A 16,016-nucleotide genomic window follows, 5' to 3' on the forward strand; every position below is an offset into this window, starting at 1 on the left:
TAGTATTTCAATGCACAGGACTGATTTGTAGAGCAATCCATGTTCCACCACATTTTCTGTCTGGCTCAAAAATTTTCACATTCTGATCTTGGTTGGTTAAACTCCATGCAAAGAAGTGTGTAGCATTCTTCCTTGCTCAGATAGGCTGCTTTTGAATTTAACTGAAAGAGATATGAGGCTGATAAGTTCTCTTGAGGATGTCACAACCCATCACTAACCACTAACCAACTAGCTGGTCTCCTTCACCCCTTTTCTCTGTCTCACTCATGCAATTGCGCTCTCTTTACCACTCTTGCCCATTTTCCCTTTCAAATTAAATTCAAATCGCTCAAAGCTCTTTCAAATTACACTCCAGATACAAACAATATTCTCCCAGAAGTCCTCCCTGTTTTTTATTATAGAGTAATAATAAGCTATTGACCCACATGGAGATATGACTTCATGTTTTTTAACATCTGTTTCTCTTCTGATTTACAGCTCCTGTAAACCCTCATTGGAGTAAGTATCTTTTGAATCGGTCTGCAGTGTCCATAACCTAGTTTAGAGATAACGTTTAGAGCAGGGGTGTCCAAAATCTGGCCACCAGGCCAAATTTGACCCACAGACTGATTTTAATTGGCCTGTGGTTTTTCTTATGGTAGGTGGCCCACCAGCCAATACATAGCATTTTACATACATTTTTCCTTTTACCCGAAAGTGGCAGAAGGACTGTAAACTTAAATTGCATGATATTTAGTCATTGCTGCATACAGAAAGCTGAAAGTTAACATTGAGAACAGTGATTTCAAGAGAGCTGGAAATCTGAGTAGTTTTTCATCAGGAGAAATAGCATATGTGTGCCTCATATGTCAAGAAATAATTGTAATTAAGGAATTTAATATCAAGAGACATCAAGAGACAAAGCACATGCATTACAGTAAATATTCAGAGGATGACAGAATTTACCCTAGCAGAAGCAAATTTTTATCAGAGCAAGAGGGGTGCAGGAGAACATTATTAGAGCTAGATGGTGGCAATACTAAGCATGGAAGATGTATCTCTGAGGGTGAATTTGTGAAAGAGTGCTTATCTAAAGTCATCAATGTCATTTGTTTCAAAAAGAAACACAAATGTATGAATATCATTGTCACTTGATTCCCTACTGCAGTTATTCCACTGAAATTAAATTCAGTAGTTTTTATTTTAAAAATTATTATTGTTATACATGCTAGACATTTTTCATGTTTTCAATATTTAATATTTTGAATTTATGAATAATATTTTGGCAAAGAATTGTCATTCTTTGAATGGCCATGCTGTATTTTGAAATGGTTTAATCTGGGCCCCCTTTGAAAAAAGGTAGACACCCCTGCTTTAGAGATACACTTATAAGTGTTGCAGTCTATGGATCTAGCATGAATATGGTACTTATTTAAGAAATATTACTTTTCTTTGTAAATGGTAACTCATGAATTATGAAATATTTAATCCCTCCATAGGTAAATTCCACTGTGGTTTTGAAGAAGAAGCTATATGCATGTTCACCCAAGACAAGACAGATGAATTTGATTGGACAAGACATAGTGCTGCCATCAGGGACACAAAGTATACTCCCAATACTGGACCCAGCAGTGACCGTAGTGGTTCAAAGCAAGGTATCAGAGTATTGAGATAATTGTTACACACCCGTAATACTGAGATAATTTTCACACTCACTCACTCACACACACACACAAAATCATGGGAAAAGTAAAGTACACCCTCCTTCAATTCCGTTTTTATTTATTTACAAAAAAAAAAATCTAAAAAGGTCAACCAACATTCAGAAACCATGTGGGAAAATTAAGTACATCCTATAACTCAGTAACATATAGAACTACTTTTAGTGGTTTAATAATTTTAAGTAAACATTTTCAATAGGGGTTTATCAATCTCTCACATCATTTAGGAGAAATTTTGGTCCACTCTTCTTAACAGCATTGCTTCAGTGCATTAATGTTTGAGGGCATTCGTTTATGCACTTAAGATCAGAACACAGCAGGTCTGGACTTTGACTTGGCCTTTCCAACACCTGGATCTTTGTTTTTTCTTCTTTAGTCATTCAGATGTCAGTTTGCTGGTGTGTTTTGGGATCATTGTCCTGTTGCATGACCCAATTTTGGAATAGCTATACTGCTGAACAGATGGCCTCACGAACATGGTCTCAAGAATATTCTGGTATAAATTAGTTCATTGTTGTCTCAATGGCTGCAAGTTTCACAGGTCATGTGACTGCAAAACAAGCCCAAGCCACCCCCCTCTATGACAGTTGGATTGAGGTGTTTGTGGAGATCTTTGTGATGTTGCATTTGGTTTTCTCCAAACATGGCACTGTGCATGATGGCCAAACATTTCCACCTTGGTTTCATCAGTCCAAAGGATATTGTCCCAGAACTTTTGTGGTTTGTTCAGTTTGTTCAAACCTGAGTTGTGCTGCCATATTCTTTTTGAAAAGAAGGGGCTTTTTCCTATCCAGCCTTCCATGAAAGCCTTACTTGTTCAGTGTTTTTCTGATTGCACTGTCAAATATTTAATGTGCTTACAGAGGCAATGATGTATCTCTTGGGCTTTTCTTTATATCTCTGAGCATTAAATGGTCTGAACTTGGACTGAATTTGCTTGGATGCTCACTCCTGGGAAGATTGGTAAACATCTTGAAAGCTCTCCATTTGTAAACATTCCTTCTCATTGTAGAATGGTGAATTTAAAATAATTTGGAGATGGCCTTATAACCCTTCCTAGATTGATGAACAGAGACTTTTTTTAACCTCATTTCTTTGAGGTAATGGCTTGTGCATTTCATTAGTAACACCTAGCTGCTAATTATTATCATAATGATTATAGAAGTAGGAAGGGTGTACTTCTAACAAAGCTGATTCAAACAGAAGTAGAATATTGTGGAATTTAAATTGGTACAAACAGTTGGACCTTCAAACATTGCACTTTCAAACACTGGCTGATTCAAAAGTAACAGTTTTGAACAGTAGTGAATTAGACACCCAAATAAATCAAAAGTGAACCCCATTCATTGGTTATTCAGTTTGCCACAGAATATGACCAGATTTTACCTTGATGTATTTTGTATAGTCAGTGGCTGTTTTAAATGACCTAAAGAAGAAAAAGAAGCAGAAGAAGAAGAGGAGGAGGAGGAAATCTTTTATTTGTTACATATACAGTGGTGCTTGAAAATTTGTGAACCCTTTAGACGTTTCTATGTCTGCATAAATATGACCTAAAACATCATCAGATTGTCACACATGTCCTAAAAGCAGATCAAGAGAACTCAATTAAACAAACGAAACAAAAATATTATACTTGGTCATTTATTTATAGAGGAAATGATCCAATGTTACATATCTGTGAGTGGCAAAAGTATGTTAACCTCTAGGATTAGCTATTAATTTGAAGGTGAAATTAGAGTCTGGTGTTTTCAATTAATGGGATGACAACTGGGTGCGAGTGAGTGCCCTGTTTTATTTAATGAACATGGATCTATCAAAGTCCGATCTTCACAACACATGTCTGTGTAAGTGAATCATGGCATGAACAAAGGAGATTTCTGAGGACCTCAGAAAAAGAGTTGTCGATGCTTATCAGTCTGGAAAAGGTTACAAAACCATCTCTAAAAAGTTTGGACTCCACCAATCCACAGTCAGACAGATTGGGTACCATTGGAGGAAATTCAAGACAATTGTTACCCTTCTCAGCAGTGGTTGACCAATGACCAGATCACTCCAAAAGCAAGACATGTAATAGTCCATGAGGTCACAAAGGAACAAAAGGTCTCTCTCACATTGGCTAATGTTAATGTTCATGAGTCCACCATCAGGAGAACACTGAACAACAATGGTGTCCATGGCAGTGTTGCAGAAGAAAACCACTGCTCTCCAAAAAGAACATTGCTTCCTGTCTGCACTTTGCTAAGGAACACATGGACAAGCCTGAAGGCTATTGGAAAAATGTTTGTGGATGGATGAGACCAAAATATAACTTTTTGGTTTAAGCATTAAGCATTATCTTTGGAGAAAGGAAAACACTGCATTCCAGCATAAGAACCTTATCCCATCTGTGAAATATGCTTGTGGTAGTATCATGGGTTGGACCTGTTTTGCTGCATATGAGCGTGGACAACTTGCCATCATTGATGGAACAATTCATTCTGAATTATCCCAGCGAATTCTAAAGGAAAATGTCCGATCTGTCCATGAGCATAATCTCAAGAGAAAGTGGCTCATGCAGCAAGAAAGTTAAAGAAGAATAACGTTAATGTTTTGGAATGGCCAAGTCAAAGTCCTGACCTTAATTCAATAGAAATACTGTGGAAGGAACTGAAACAAGCAGTTCATGTGAGGAAACTCACCAACATCCCAGAGTTGAAGCTGTCCTGTACTGAGGAATTCCTCCAAGAACTGGAACAGAGAGGGTAAAGGGCCTTGCTAAGGCCCAACAGGGGCAGTTTGGCAGTGCTGGGGCTTTAACTTCAGTTTTACGATAATATGAAAGCCATTTGTACATGATGGAGGAGAAATAAAGCTTTGCAGCAGGCCACAACTATGAGACTATAAAACTTAGATGAGCTTATTTAGAGAGCAAAATACAGTTCATATAGGAAACAAGTTGAACTTGTGCAATTTGTCTATCTGTTTCTTTCCAACATGTGAACATTCCTTGTAAAATGAAAATATAATACAGAATTGTTTGTGGGGTCTGACTATATTTTGGCCTGCTTTGCACTTTGGCAGGACTGCATCATTCAGCATAGAAACATGTCAACACCACTGTCAGTTCAAAATGTAGTGCATTTTCCATTGTATATCTTTAAATTGAAGAGAACTGGTATTGTGTGCTCTTGTAATATAACAGAATCGGCTATTTAATGAATGAACAATCCTTCTCTAATGTGCTTTTGCATTCTCTGCCCCAGGTTATTACATGTACATTGAAACATCACGCCCTCGTCAGGAAGGAGATAAAGCACAATTGTTGACCCCACTGTTCAGCGTTGTTCCAAAAAAATCCTATGGGAATGTGGCCAATAATCCAACCTACTGCTTTAGCTTGTACTACCATATGTATGGGAAACATATAGGTAAGATGTAGTATTTTGAAAATAATAAATAAACAGATATAGATGTATTGTAAATAAGATTGTAGTATTAATCTCATTTCATGCGCATGGGCAGTGTATTTACCTTCTCAGAGTGAATACCAGCCCTTCATTTGTGTGTTTGCTTATTCATATGAAAATTTCAATATTTAATATTTACAGCCGCCTTACTAATTCAAATAGTCCTTGACCAAAAAGCTCCATCACTGAAAGCTTATTTTAGACTTCTACAAAGATTAAGAAAGCATTTCTGTCTATGGTAATTTTCCACAAGCAATTCAAATCATTATGGAGCACTTTATCACATATAACCTGAATTAAGCTGTCAAGAAAAACTGTAGTCTTTTTCATGCTTTGTTCATGCCAGACATGCACATGCACTTAAGGGACAGCAATGACCTCACACACAAGCTTTTAACAAATTTTTTGCTTTGTAAAACTGTTTGCCTTCTGAATTGGACGTTCAAGGCCAAATAAACCTTTCTAGGCTCTTTCAGCACACCCTCACAGAAAGCCTAGGGGTTAAAAAACTCACACTGAACAAGCCAAACTGAACCTTCTTTCCTGATGCCCAAAAGAATGTCCAAATTATTCTGATCTTCTGATATGCTTACAAGAGGGACAACAGTGTGCATTTCTATGGCAGTGCAAAATATGATAAGGTGTTTTTGAAATTTTTTCCACGGTGTTCTTTGAGAGAATGCCTAAAAATGGCAGATTTTCTGCTATTCTTTTGTGGCTAGAGATTTGCATATCTGTACCAAGGGGTCAGAGTCTGGCTTTAGGTGTCGGTCAATGTGCTGGAGGTGATTTGCAGAATCGAGGTCAACAATACTAATAAATATTGTCCAAAGCTAGAAATCAGCAAACAAGAAAGAATCATACACAAGATTCAACAACCACACAAGATTTAGAACAGCAAAGATTGAGGCTCATGGTGCTGCCCTGAGTTGTTGTTTTTATTAGTAAACTGGAGGTTTTTGTCTTAGGTTTTTGTAATGGCTGTTGATTTCAAGGTATTTAAATGAAGTTAGTAGGTAATTCAACACAATTTATGTCTATTATCATTATACTGACACAACAGTATATATTCAGATGTGTCATATGTGTGTTGCAAAATGTAGTAAACAATTACTGAACAACAGTTCAAACTGAACAAGAAGTAACACAAACATAGAAAACTTTAGGTTGAAAAACAGTATGACTCCTAGACTGGAACTCAAATAATCAGGTTTAACATTTTACCATTTATCATTATCAACTTCCAGTTACTATAACCAGTACTGACCACTTCTGCTGTTGTTTTTTCAAAGGCACACTGAATGTGTATTTAAGACAGAAGAGTCAGACTGGTGAGGACAGCCCTGTGTGGACCTTGAGTGGGAGCCAAGGAGACCGCTGGAAACAAGCTAGGGTAAACATTCACCCTACATCCTCCTTTCAGGTGAGAAAATGTACACAACAACCCTAAGCATTTCCAATTTAACAGGCTGATAGTGAAAAACTGTGCACAGATATTTCATAGGTCCCTGCAGATTAAAGCTGCTGTGTCTAAGATTATTTTAACATGGAAAAGCAAGCATTACGAGGAAAAAAACTCTAAAACATGGTGTTGCCCTGACATTCCTTAACAGTAGTTCACAGTCAGAGGTCTCAGGTCAGATTGTGTGAGTTTTCAGGGCACCTACTGTATGTCATACACCATCACAGCAGGCTCTTGCCTCAGAAAGATGACAAGGTTCACATAGCATCAATAGTTGTGATCTAGCTGGCTAACACTAACACACATTAGATCAGGTAACAAAATACACATGAATTCTTTTCCCCACAATTTTTTGCTAGCTAGCTGAAGTTAGCTAACTAGCTAGCTACCACCCACTGAAAAATACAGCTTACCCTGCATTCGACAAGTCGCTCATGACACTTGCAGTTTGTCTCTTGTGAGCATGGATTGAGACCTACTATTATCTCTTGTGGACATGTAGCATCCATCCAGCATGTTCAGTTCCAATAAGAATGGGTAGTAGTCAGTTTAATGAGAGGTTGTACAATATATGAGTGTTACAAATTGAGACTAAATCTTTACATTAACACAACTCTTTGTCCAATTTATACATACATACATATATATATATATATATATATATATATATATATATATATATATATATATATATATACACACACATTGCCCTCCACTAATATTGGCACAAAAATACTCTGTTCTCATGGATATCAAGCAATTGCAAACAAAGCACAGGTTTATCAAAAAAAAATTGTTAAATATAAGTGTGCAACAATTATTGCCACCCTTTTAGTCAATACTTTGTGCTACCTACCAAGATAACAGCTCTGAATCTTTTCCTATAATGCCTGATGAGGTTTGAGAATACATGGCAAGGGATCTGAGACCATTCCTCTATACAGAATCTCTCCAGATCCTTCAAATTTCGACTCTCCTCTTCAGTTCACCCCACAGGTTTTCTATGGGTTTCAAGTCAGGGCAGTAGGATGGCCATGGCAGGACCTTGATTTTGTGGTAAACCATTTTTGTGTTGATTTTGATGTATGTTTTGGATCATTGTCCTGCTGGAAGATCCAACCACTGCCCATTTTAAGTTTTCTCGCAGAGGCAGTCAGGTTTTCATTTAATATTTTCATTTAATATTGGTATTTGATAGTCCATGATGCCATGTATCGTAACAAAATGTCCAGGTCCTCTTGCAGAAAAACAGCCCCAAAACATTAGAGCCACCGCCATATTTAATGGTGGGCAAGAGGTACTTTTCCGTATGGCTACCTCTCTGTGTTTGCCAAAACCACCTCTGGTGTTTATTGCCAAAAATCTCTATTTTGGTTTCATCTGACCATAGAACCCGATCCCATTTGAAGTTCCAGTAGTGTCTGGCAAACTGAAGATGCTTGTCTGGTAAACTGAAGATGCTTGTAAACTAAAGAGTTTGTTTTTGGATGAGAGTAGAGGGTTTTTTCTTGAAACCCTTCCAAACAACTTGTGGTGATGTAGGTGACTTCGGATTGTAGTTTTGAGACTTTCTGACCACAAGACACATCTAACTTCTGCAAGCTTCTTCTCCAGCTGTGATCCTTGGAGATTTTTTGGCCACTCGAACCATCCTCTTCACAGTGCGTTGAGACAATATAGACACACATCCAAATCCAGGTTGATTCATAACATTTCCACTTGATTGGAACTACTTAATTATGGCCCTGATGGAGGAAATGGGCATTTTCAATGCTTGTGCTATTTTCTTATAGCTACTTCCCATTTTGTGAAGCTCAATAACCTTTTTTTTCCATACATTGCAGCTATATTCCTTGGTCTTACCCAATGTTATGAATGACTAAGGGAATTTGGCCTATGTGTTACCACATATTTATACCCCTGTGAAACAGGAAGTCATGGTTGAACAATTTCCTGTCCCTAGTCACCCAAGTATACTTAAAAAAAAAAAGGTAAAATATTAATGGGAATATACTTCAAATATATTTTTCTCATATGAATGGGGTGCCAATAATTGTTGTACACTAGAGGTGCACCGATACTAAATTTCTCAGCTGATACCGATAACTGATTATTTAGAGTGATATCGGCCGATACCAATAATGATAGTTCTGCCTTTTAAGCCTTCTTTTAAATTAATAATAATTAATTCCACAATTCTGAAAGAAATGCATATAAAAACTTTATTCTCTCCATTTCAACAAGTTGTTTCACAGTAACTGGTCTCATAAACAAAAAACACATTACTCTAATTAACATTAATACATGAACTAAATTCTGAAGATTAAAGTAAGATTTCTTAACTTATTGAATGTTATTAATTCATATTAACTAACTAATTCTAAAAAACCTCCTGTTAGTCTCACATTCACTCACCACAAACAAAAGCATTTCTACTTCATCATTACTTCATCAGAACATCAAACTGATAAAGTATAATATAAACTTTTTTATATATTAACATTAACTGGATATGAAATATACTACTCCACATTTTTCTGTGCAATGTATACTTTTTTGTGAACTCATCTTCATAAATCGTTCAACTCGACTTGACTCCCGCTTCACTGCTGCAGCTTCCGGTGTAAAATTTTATCAGTGCAGAGATTACAGAGATTACAAACTGTAGTTTTATCATCATTCCACACAAGAGACAACATCTTTACACACAGCACCAAATCGATGTGTTTTCCTGCTCTCTTTTGATTGACAGGATATAATCGGCCCTGACTATTGGATGTTTTTAAACTATCAGCCTATGGCCGATACCAAAAAAAATTGCCTTTATCGGCCAATACCGATTATTGTACTATACATTGGTGCATCTCTATTGTACACCTATATTTAAAAGTGTTTTTTTTTTTTTTAAATAGACCTGTGTTGTGTTTGCCATTGTTTGATATCCATGAGAGCAAAAAAAAATTTGTTTACTATTTTTCTAGATGATTTTAGAAGGCATTCGTGGTTCTGGCATAGAAGGCGATATTGCTATAGATGATGTTGCCATCGAGGAGGGAGAATGTCGAGACCCCCCTCCTAATAGTAGTGAGTATATTAGAAAATTATTATTAATTATTAATAGATGTGTTTTTTAAATAGGAATACCAGTAACATTATAAATGTTATAAAAGTTTATTTGTTAGCAGGACCTTTTAAGTGAATTCTTGAGTGATTTTTCCAAGAACATCATTTACAGTTAATAATAAGTGACTTAAAATTGTGGATGATACAATGGGTTCTGTTAAATGTTGTAAGCGTGTGTGTGTGTGTGTGTGTGTGTGTGTGTGTGTGTGTGTGTGTGTGTGTTTATCTGTAGACCTTAGGTCCCTGGCCCCTTCTGCAGCAAAGCATATATGGGAGTTGTGTATTACTCTGCTCTTGGTCTTGGTTGGCCAACGGAGGTGACCATGTTTTAGAAAGATCCATTCAGATTCTTGCATTTTGGGAATTTTGACAGACCAGTACTGTCTGGAAACTACCAAAGATCAATCCAGTCTGTAAGAGAAATCACAACTCAAAATGTACAACCCAGGAGGTGTCAATCATTAAGTAACAACTGATGAGCCAATTACAGAAGACCATGCAGGGTCAGGATTCAAAAGCCTATTACATTTGCTGTAGTTCTTAAGGTGTGAATTGCTGTGCCTGGATTTTTTAACGACAATTAATTGAGACTGCATGTGAGAATTTTCTCAAAGCACAAAGACACAATATTTTCTTGAAGATTTTACTTTAAGTGTCTCTTACTGTGTTTATTTTAAAAGCCACTTTTTGCCAATATATGAAACTCATGGATGAGATAAAGCCCCTACTTAATAGTGATAACAAAATCAATGATAGAAGTTATAATTTATTTGTAAATAATCATTTTCTTATTATTTAATGTTTTATTATAAATAGTCAATTCAATAGGAATTCAGTCAATTCAGAGGAACATGTTTGAAATTATGTTTCCCCCACATGTTTAACTAAATTGTCGTGCCTGAAATCTGTAGTCTTTTAAAAAAGAAGATTGGGCTGAGTTGGGCTTATCTCTTGATGTTTTTTTGTTTTGTTTTGTTTTTCCCCCCTAAATCTGGCTATTCTGAGCATTGGCTAGGACATGGACTATTTATAATACCATTGCAAAACCAGATACAATCTCTGAAGTTTAACTTTTCCTGTTGTTTGCTATTTTTACTCCATTTGTTTCTTTACTATATTTGTTGTATGGGTGTCATCACTCATATTAGGTATTTGTCCAATATAACACCCTTTCTCCGAGCATCACTGAGTTGACTTTTTTATTTTAGTATGGCTCCATAAACACAGGCCCTCTGCCCACTGAATTACAAACTGTGCCAGTCTGAAGCTGTGCCAGTCTGCAACAGCAGTTGTTTTCTTGAGGTACAGTAGGAAAGCTGTCTTTTTCCAAGACCTTTCATGAGGCTCCTTGACTGCTGGTGCCTGCAATGGAATCAAGTGCCTTCAGAACTTCGTGTAACATCATTCTGTTTAAATACCTGCTGAGCGATTGATCTTCATCATACTTTATAAAAACAAGACAAAGTGCAAAACTGTAAGAAGTGAGCATGACAAATGGCTTACCCCAGTACCACATCCTGTCCCATCATAGCTTGTTATTCACGTCATATGGTCATTCTTTTCTTTGACAGCCATTGCTTTAAGGCTTACAATCTGTCATGCTCTAAATCTTACTGAGGTGGAGAAATTGAGATCCATGATAGAATTATTGGAGGACAAAGACCTTACACAATGGACCTTACACAATCAAGTATGAAATCCAGAGCCAGATCTGTGTTCTAGGTAAAAAGAAATACAGCTAGGAGGGTCACTGTGAAATCCTTCTTCACTTCAATGAGAGGCTTGTGCTGTTGAAGATTTTTTTAAGGACTGAATGATACAAAGGCTGATATGTGTTTTATCTAAACATCTTAATGAGCTGGGTCCATCAACTTGGATTCTTACAAATGATATTTTACTATCCTGCTGATTTTACACAAACTGTTTAAAAAAATTATCTGAACTACCTAAGGCCATCTGTTATCTTAATCAGCTGGTTTTTGGAAATGTATTGTTCCTAAGTTTTGTTTCTGGGGAAGTTTTGATTTTCCTCCCTCCCTCAACATGTTGTTTCAGGCAACATTTTTCTTTGTTTTTAAAATGTACAAGTCCCTCTTTATTCTTGTATTATTCAATAAAATATTATATGAAGCTATAGTACTATATTATGAATATAACAATGTAAATTTGAGATTTATATTCAAATATATTGGATAGGACCTCCTGTCCAGAGGATTTCACATTTTTCAATACTATGAAAAAGCACAACATGTAATCACTGTCACAACACACTAAACACAGTACCTCCCACAAATAATAAGTTTTTTTCTTGAATTTGATTAATGCCACATTTGATAGGAAGAAATCCCCAATAATATGATATTTTAAATCTCTGATCAATAAAAAGATTTCATGGTAATGAATGGCCTCTTTTTGTTTTTTTATGCTTAATTTATTTTCATGAACATTTAATGGTTTTTCCACCAAGCTCTCACCCAATGTGTTTTAATGTCTGCTGTTTTAGATGTCACTTACTTTCATTATGTTTTACAAAATGTATTATGTGTACTATACATAATGTATGTGGTGAGCAGCATTTGTTTTCATAAGTAGTTGTCCTTATAAGTATTTATTACAGTACAGGACCAAAAAACAATCCTTGGTGATTTGCCGTGTGGAAGTTTCTTTGCCTTCATCTAAAATCATTGTTTTCTATTTCCCCTTTCAGTTATGATCAGGATTTCAGTAACAGGCACCTGTCTTGCATCAGCACATGTATATGTTGTTGTACTGGAGAGTAAGTCTAATTTTTTAGGAAAAACAGTTGAAGCAGAAACCAGTACACTTTGTTGCTTTGGCCGAATTTCAATGGCGTGCTTCTGTTAATTTCTGATATACCTAGAAGCAAAGGTGAAAGTAAGCCAGTACAGTCATGTACGCTGTACCGGCAAGAGATACTGCTAGTATAGCGTACTAGCAAAAAAGTTTCAATTTGTCAGGGGCAGACCGTTTTTAAAACGGGAACTGTTCTTTACAATGGTATATTTAACCCTCAGGCCCAATTTGCTACTAAATGTACAAGCTCACAAACCTTGCAACCCAACTACATTTAACATTAACGCATTGATAGGCACATTGATATGATCCCATCCTCCTTTTTACATCCTGTCGCTCAGCCAGTCACTCAACTCCGGCCAAAAGAGTAGCAAGCTACATCCGGTATGCATACAAGAGATCTGCATACAGTTATTATCATACTTAAAAAGAGAAATACTTATTAAGAAACGCTAACCTAGCTATAATTAGCCTACCAGTCCATGGTGACGATGATCCATCCATCCATCTTCAGCCGCTTACTCCTTCTCAGGGTCACCGGGGAACCTGGAGCCTATCCCAGGAAGCATCGGGCACAAGGCGGGGTACACCCTGGACAGGGTGCCAGTCCATCGCAGGGCACAATCACATACACACTCACACATCCATTCATACACTATGGACACTTTAGACAATCAGCCTACCATGCATGTCTTTGGACTGGGGGAGGAAACCGGAGCACCCGGAGGAAACCCCCGCAGCACGGGGAGAACATGCAAAATCCGCACACACATGGCCCCGGCGGGAATCGAACCCCGGACCTGTGAGGCGAACGTGCTAACCACTAAGCCACCGTGCACCCCGGTGACGATGATATGACACTCAAATATCATTTACAGTAAATATTGCATCCTCTCTTGCTGGAAAAAAAAAACAGATAGAAACTGCACAATATCCGACAATGAAACTTATTTTCCACACATGGTTCGGACGTAAAGGATAATACTAAGGATAATAATACTTTTGTCAAAATCCATGTGATTAATTCTGAACTAGCTACTGGTTCTGTTTCCATAAGGGCAAGATAAACAAATAGTTAAATTGTTCAGGGCTCAACTTCAAATTGTCACTTCACTATTAGTACAGACAGTGAGTTGTGGAAGTTACTACAAAATATTAACTCCAGCTTTATATTAAATACTTTATACTTTTTACTAAAGTGAAAGTTATGTTTTTGGAAAGTGTGTTTAAAATTATTTTTTGCACTATAATTTTTAATATTATGTACAAAGTTTTGCCTACTTTTTTCATCAAATGATCTATTGTGTCAAAGCAAAAACAACCTTTTAATGTATTTATTAAATTCATGTATGGGACACATTTCGACTCTTAAAAGGGTAATATTAGCTTAATTTGCATGGGTAAATAATGTATTTTCTATCAAAAGAAATCCTCCCATTTTAATTTCAGAGTATGCCACATTGATGGATTTAAATGTTAAAGTTTTCAAATGTTTCCAAAATTGGCCTACATGACTGAAAGGCACAACAAATGCATAAAAAGTGTACCTGATTGTAACAGTCCAGTTTCTGTAGCTCCTACAGTAAAAATATACACTCACAGAGCACTTTATTAGGAACACCTGTACACCTAGTCATTCATGCAATTATCTAGGGCAATTATCTAATCAACCAATAATGTAGTAGCAGTGCAATGCATAAAATCATGCAGTTTTGGGCCAGCAGCTTTGGGTAATGTTCACATCAACCATCAGAATCGGGGGAAAAACTGTGATCTCAATGATTTTGACCATGGCATGATTGTAGGTGCCAGGTGGGCTGGTCTGAGTATTAATCTATAACTGCTAATCTCCTGCAGGTTTCACACACAGTAGTTTCTACAGTATACTCAGAATGGTGAAATAAAGTAAAATCATCCAGTGATCGGCAGTTCTGCAGACGGAAATGGATTGTTGAGGTCAACACAGAATGGCCAGAATGGTTCAAGTTGACAGAAAGGCTATAATGACTAAAATAACCACTCTGTACAATTGTGGGGAGCATAAAAGCACAACATGTTGAACCTTGAGGCTGATGGGCTACAACAGCAGAAGACCACATTGGGTTCCACTTCTGTCAGGCAACAACAGAAAGCTGAGGGTGCAGTGGGCACAGGCTCACCAAAACTCAACAACTGAATACTGGAAAAATATAGTTTTGTCTGATCAATCTCAATTTCTGCTGAGGTACACAGATGGTAGACTCAGAATTTGGCACCAACAGAAGGAATCCAACCCAACCTGCCTTGTGTCAACAGTCCAGGCTGGTGGAGGTGGTATAATGGTGTGGGGAATGTTTTCTTGGCACATTTTGGGACTGTTAATACCAATCAATTATCGCTTGAATGTATTTAAGTATTGTTGTTGACCATGTGCATCCCTTCATGGCCACAATTTACAGTGAATAAATTCTAATGGTTAATTCCTACATGATAATGCACCATGTCACAAAGCAAAAGTCATCTCAAACTGGTTTCATGAATATGACAATGAGTTCAGTGTTCTTCAGTGGCTTTCCCAGTCATCGATATATGAATCCAATTGAACAACTTTGGGATGTGGTAGAATGGGAGATTTGCAGCATGAAAGTCCACCTGAAAATCTGCATAAATTGCGCGATGCAATCATGTCAACATGGACGAGAATCTCAAAGGAATGTTTTCAACATCTTGTAGAATCCATTCCATGAAGAATTGAGGCTGTTTTGAGGGCAAAGGGAGGCACTACCCAGTATTAGTATAGTGTTCCTAATAAAGTGTTCGGTGAGTATATGTACGTGCTAAAAGTAGAATTAAATAATAAAGTACTAATGTATTATGAACTACTAATAACTAATAATATAAATATGTATGAACTGCACTTATTTTTTATTCTTGACTTTGCACTAAGCCGGTTTTTTATTTTATTTCATTAAAGCACACCTATTATGGTTTTGAAACGTGCCTAATTTTGTTTTAAAGGTCTCGTACTATTGATTTACATGCATCTAAATAACACTTTAATGTGCTCATAATTTAATTTGCAGCATTACCTTCTTTTCCCAGTGTCAAAAACGAGTTGTTAAATGATCCGTTCTAAAGGATTCACTCTAAACTCATTCTTTCAGAGAGCATACTCTGCTCTGATTTGGTCAGATGTCCCAGTCTGTTGTGATTGGTCTACCTCTGTGTGTGTGTGTGTGTGTGTGTGTGTGTGTGTGTGTGTATATATATATATATATATATATATATATATATATATATATATATATATATATATATATATATACACACATATATATATACATATATACACAGTATCTCACAAAAGTGAGTTCACCCCTCACATTTTTGTAAATATTTCATTATATCTTTTCATGTGACAACACTGAAGAAATGACACTTTGCTACAATGTAAAGTAGTGAGTGTACAGCTTGTGTAACAGTGTAAATTTG

At 36.6% G+C, this 16,016-nt stretch overlaps 1 protein-coding gene across 1 annotated transcript in view; it reads left to right on the top strand.

The window, feature by feature from the left end:
• Window positions 1–12,914, top strand: part of mdga2a (MAM domain containing glycosylphosphatidylinositol anchor 2a) — a 192,628-nt gene extending 179,714 nt beyond the window's left edge. The window contains exons 12-17 of the mRNA XM_053633356.1: window positions 478–498; window positions 1,479–1,634; window positions 4,943–5,107; window positions 6,439–6,569; window positions 9,590–9,692; window positions 9,964–12,914. Coding sequence (XP_053489331.1) covers window positions 478–498; window positions 1,479–1,634; window positions 4,943–5,107; window positions 6,439–6,569; window positions 9,590–9,692; window positions 9,964–10,052 — 665 coding nt within the window. The 3' untranslated portion in view covers window positions 10,053–12,914. The remainder of the gene's footprint in view (window positions 1–477; window positions 499–1,478; window positions 1,635–4,942; window positions 5,108–6,438; window positions 6,570–9,589; window positions 9,693–9,963) is intronic.
• Window positions 12,915–16,016: the final 3,102 nt, after the last annotated feature.

This window comes from Ictalurus furcatus, chromosome 9 (genome assembly GCF_023375685.1).
Source record: "Ictalurus furcatus strain D&B chromosome 9, Billie_1.0, whole genome shotgun sequence".
Classification (NCBI taxonomy): Eukaryota; Metazoa; Chordata; class Actinopteri; order Siluriformes; family Ictaluridae; genus Ictalurus; species Ictalurus furcatus.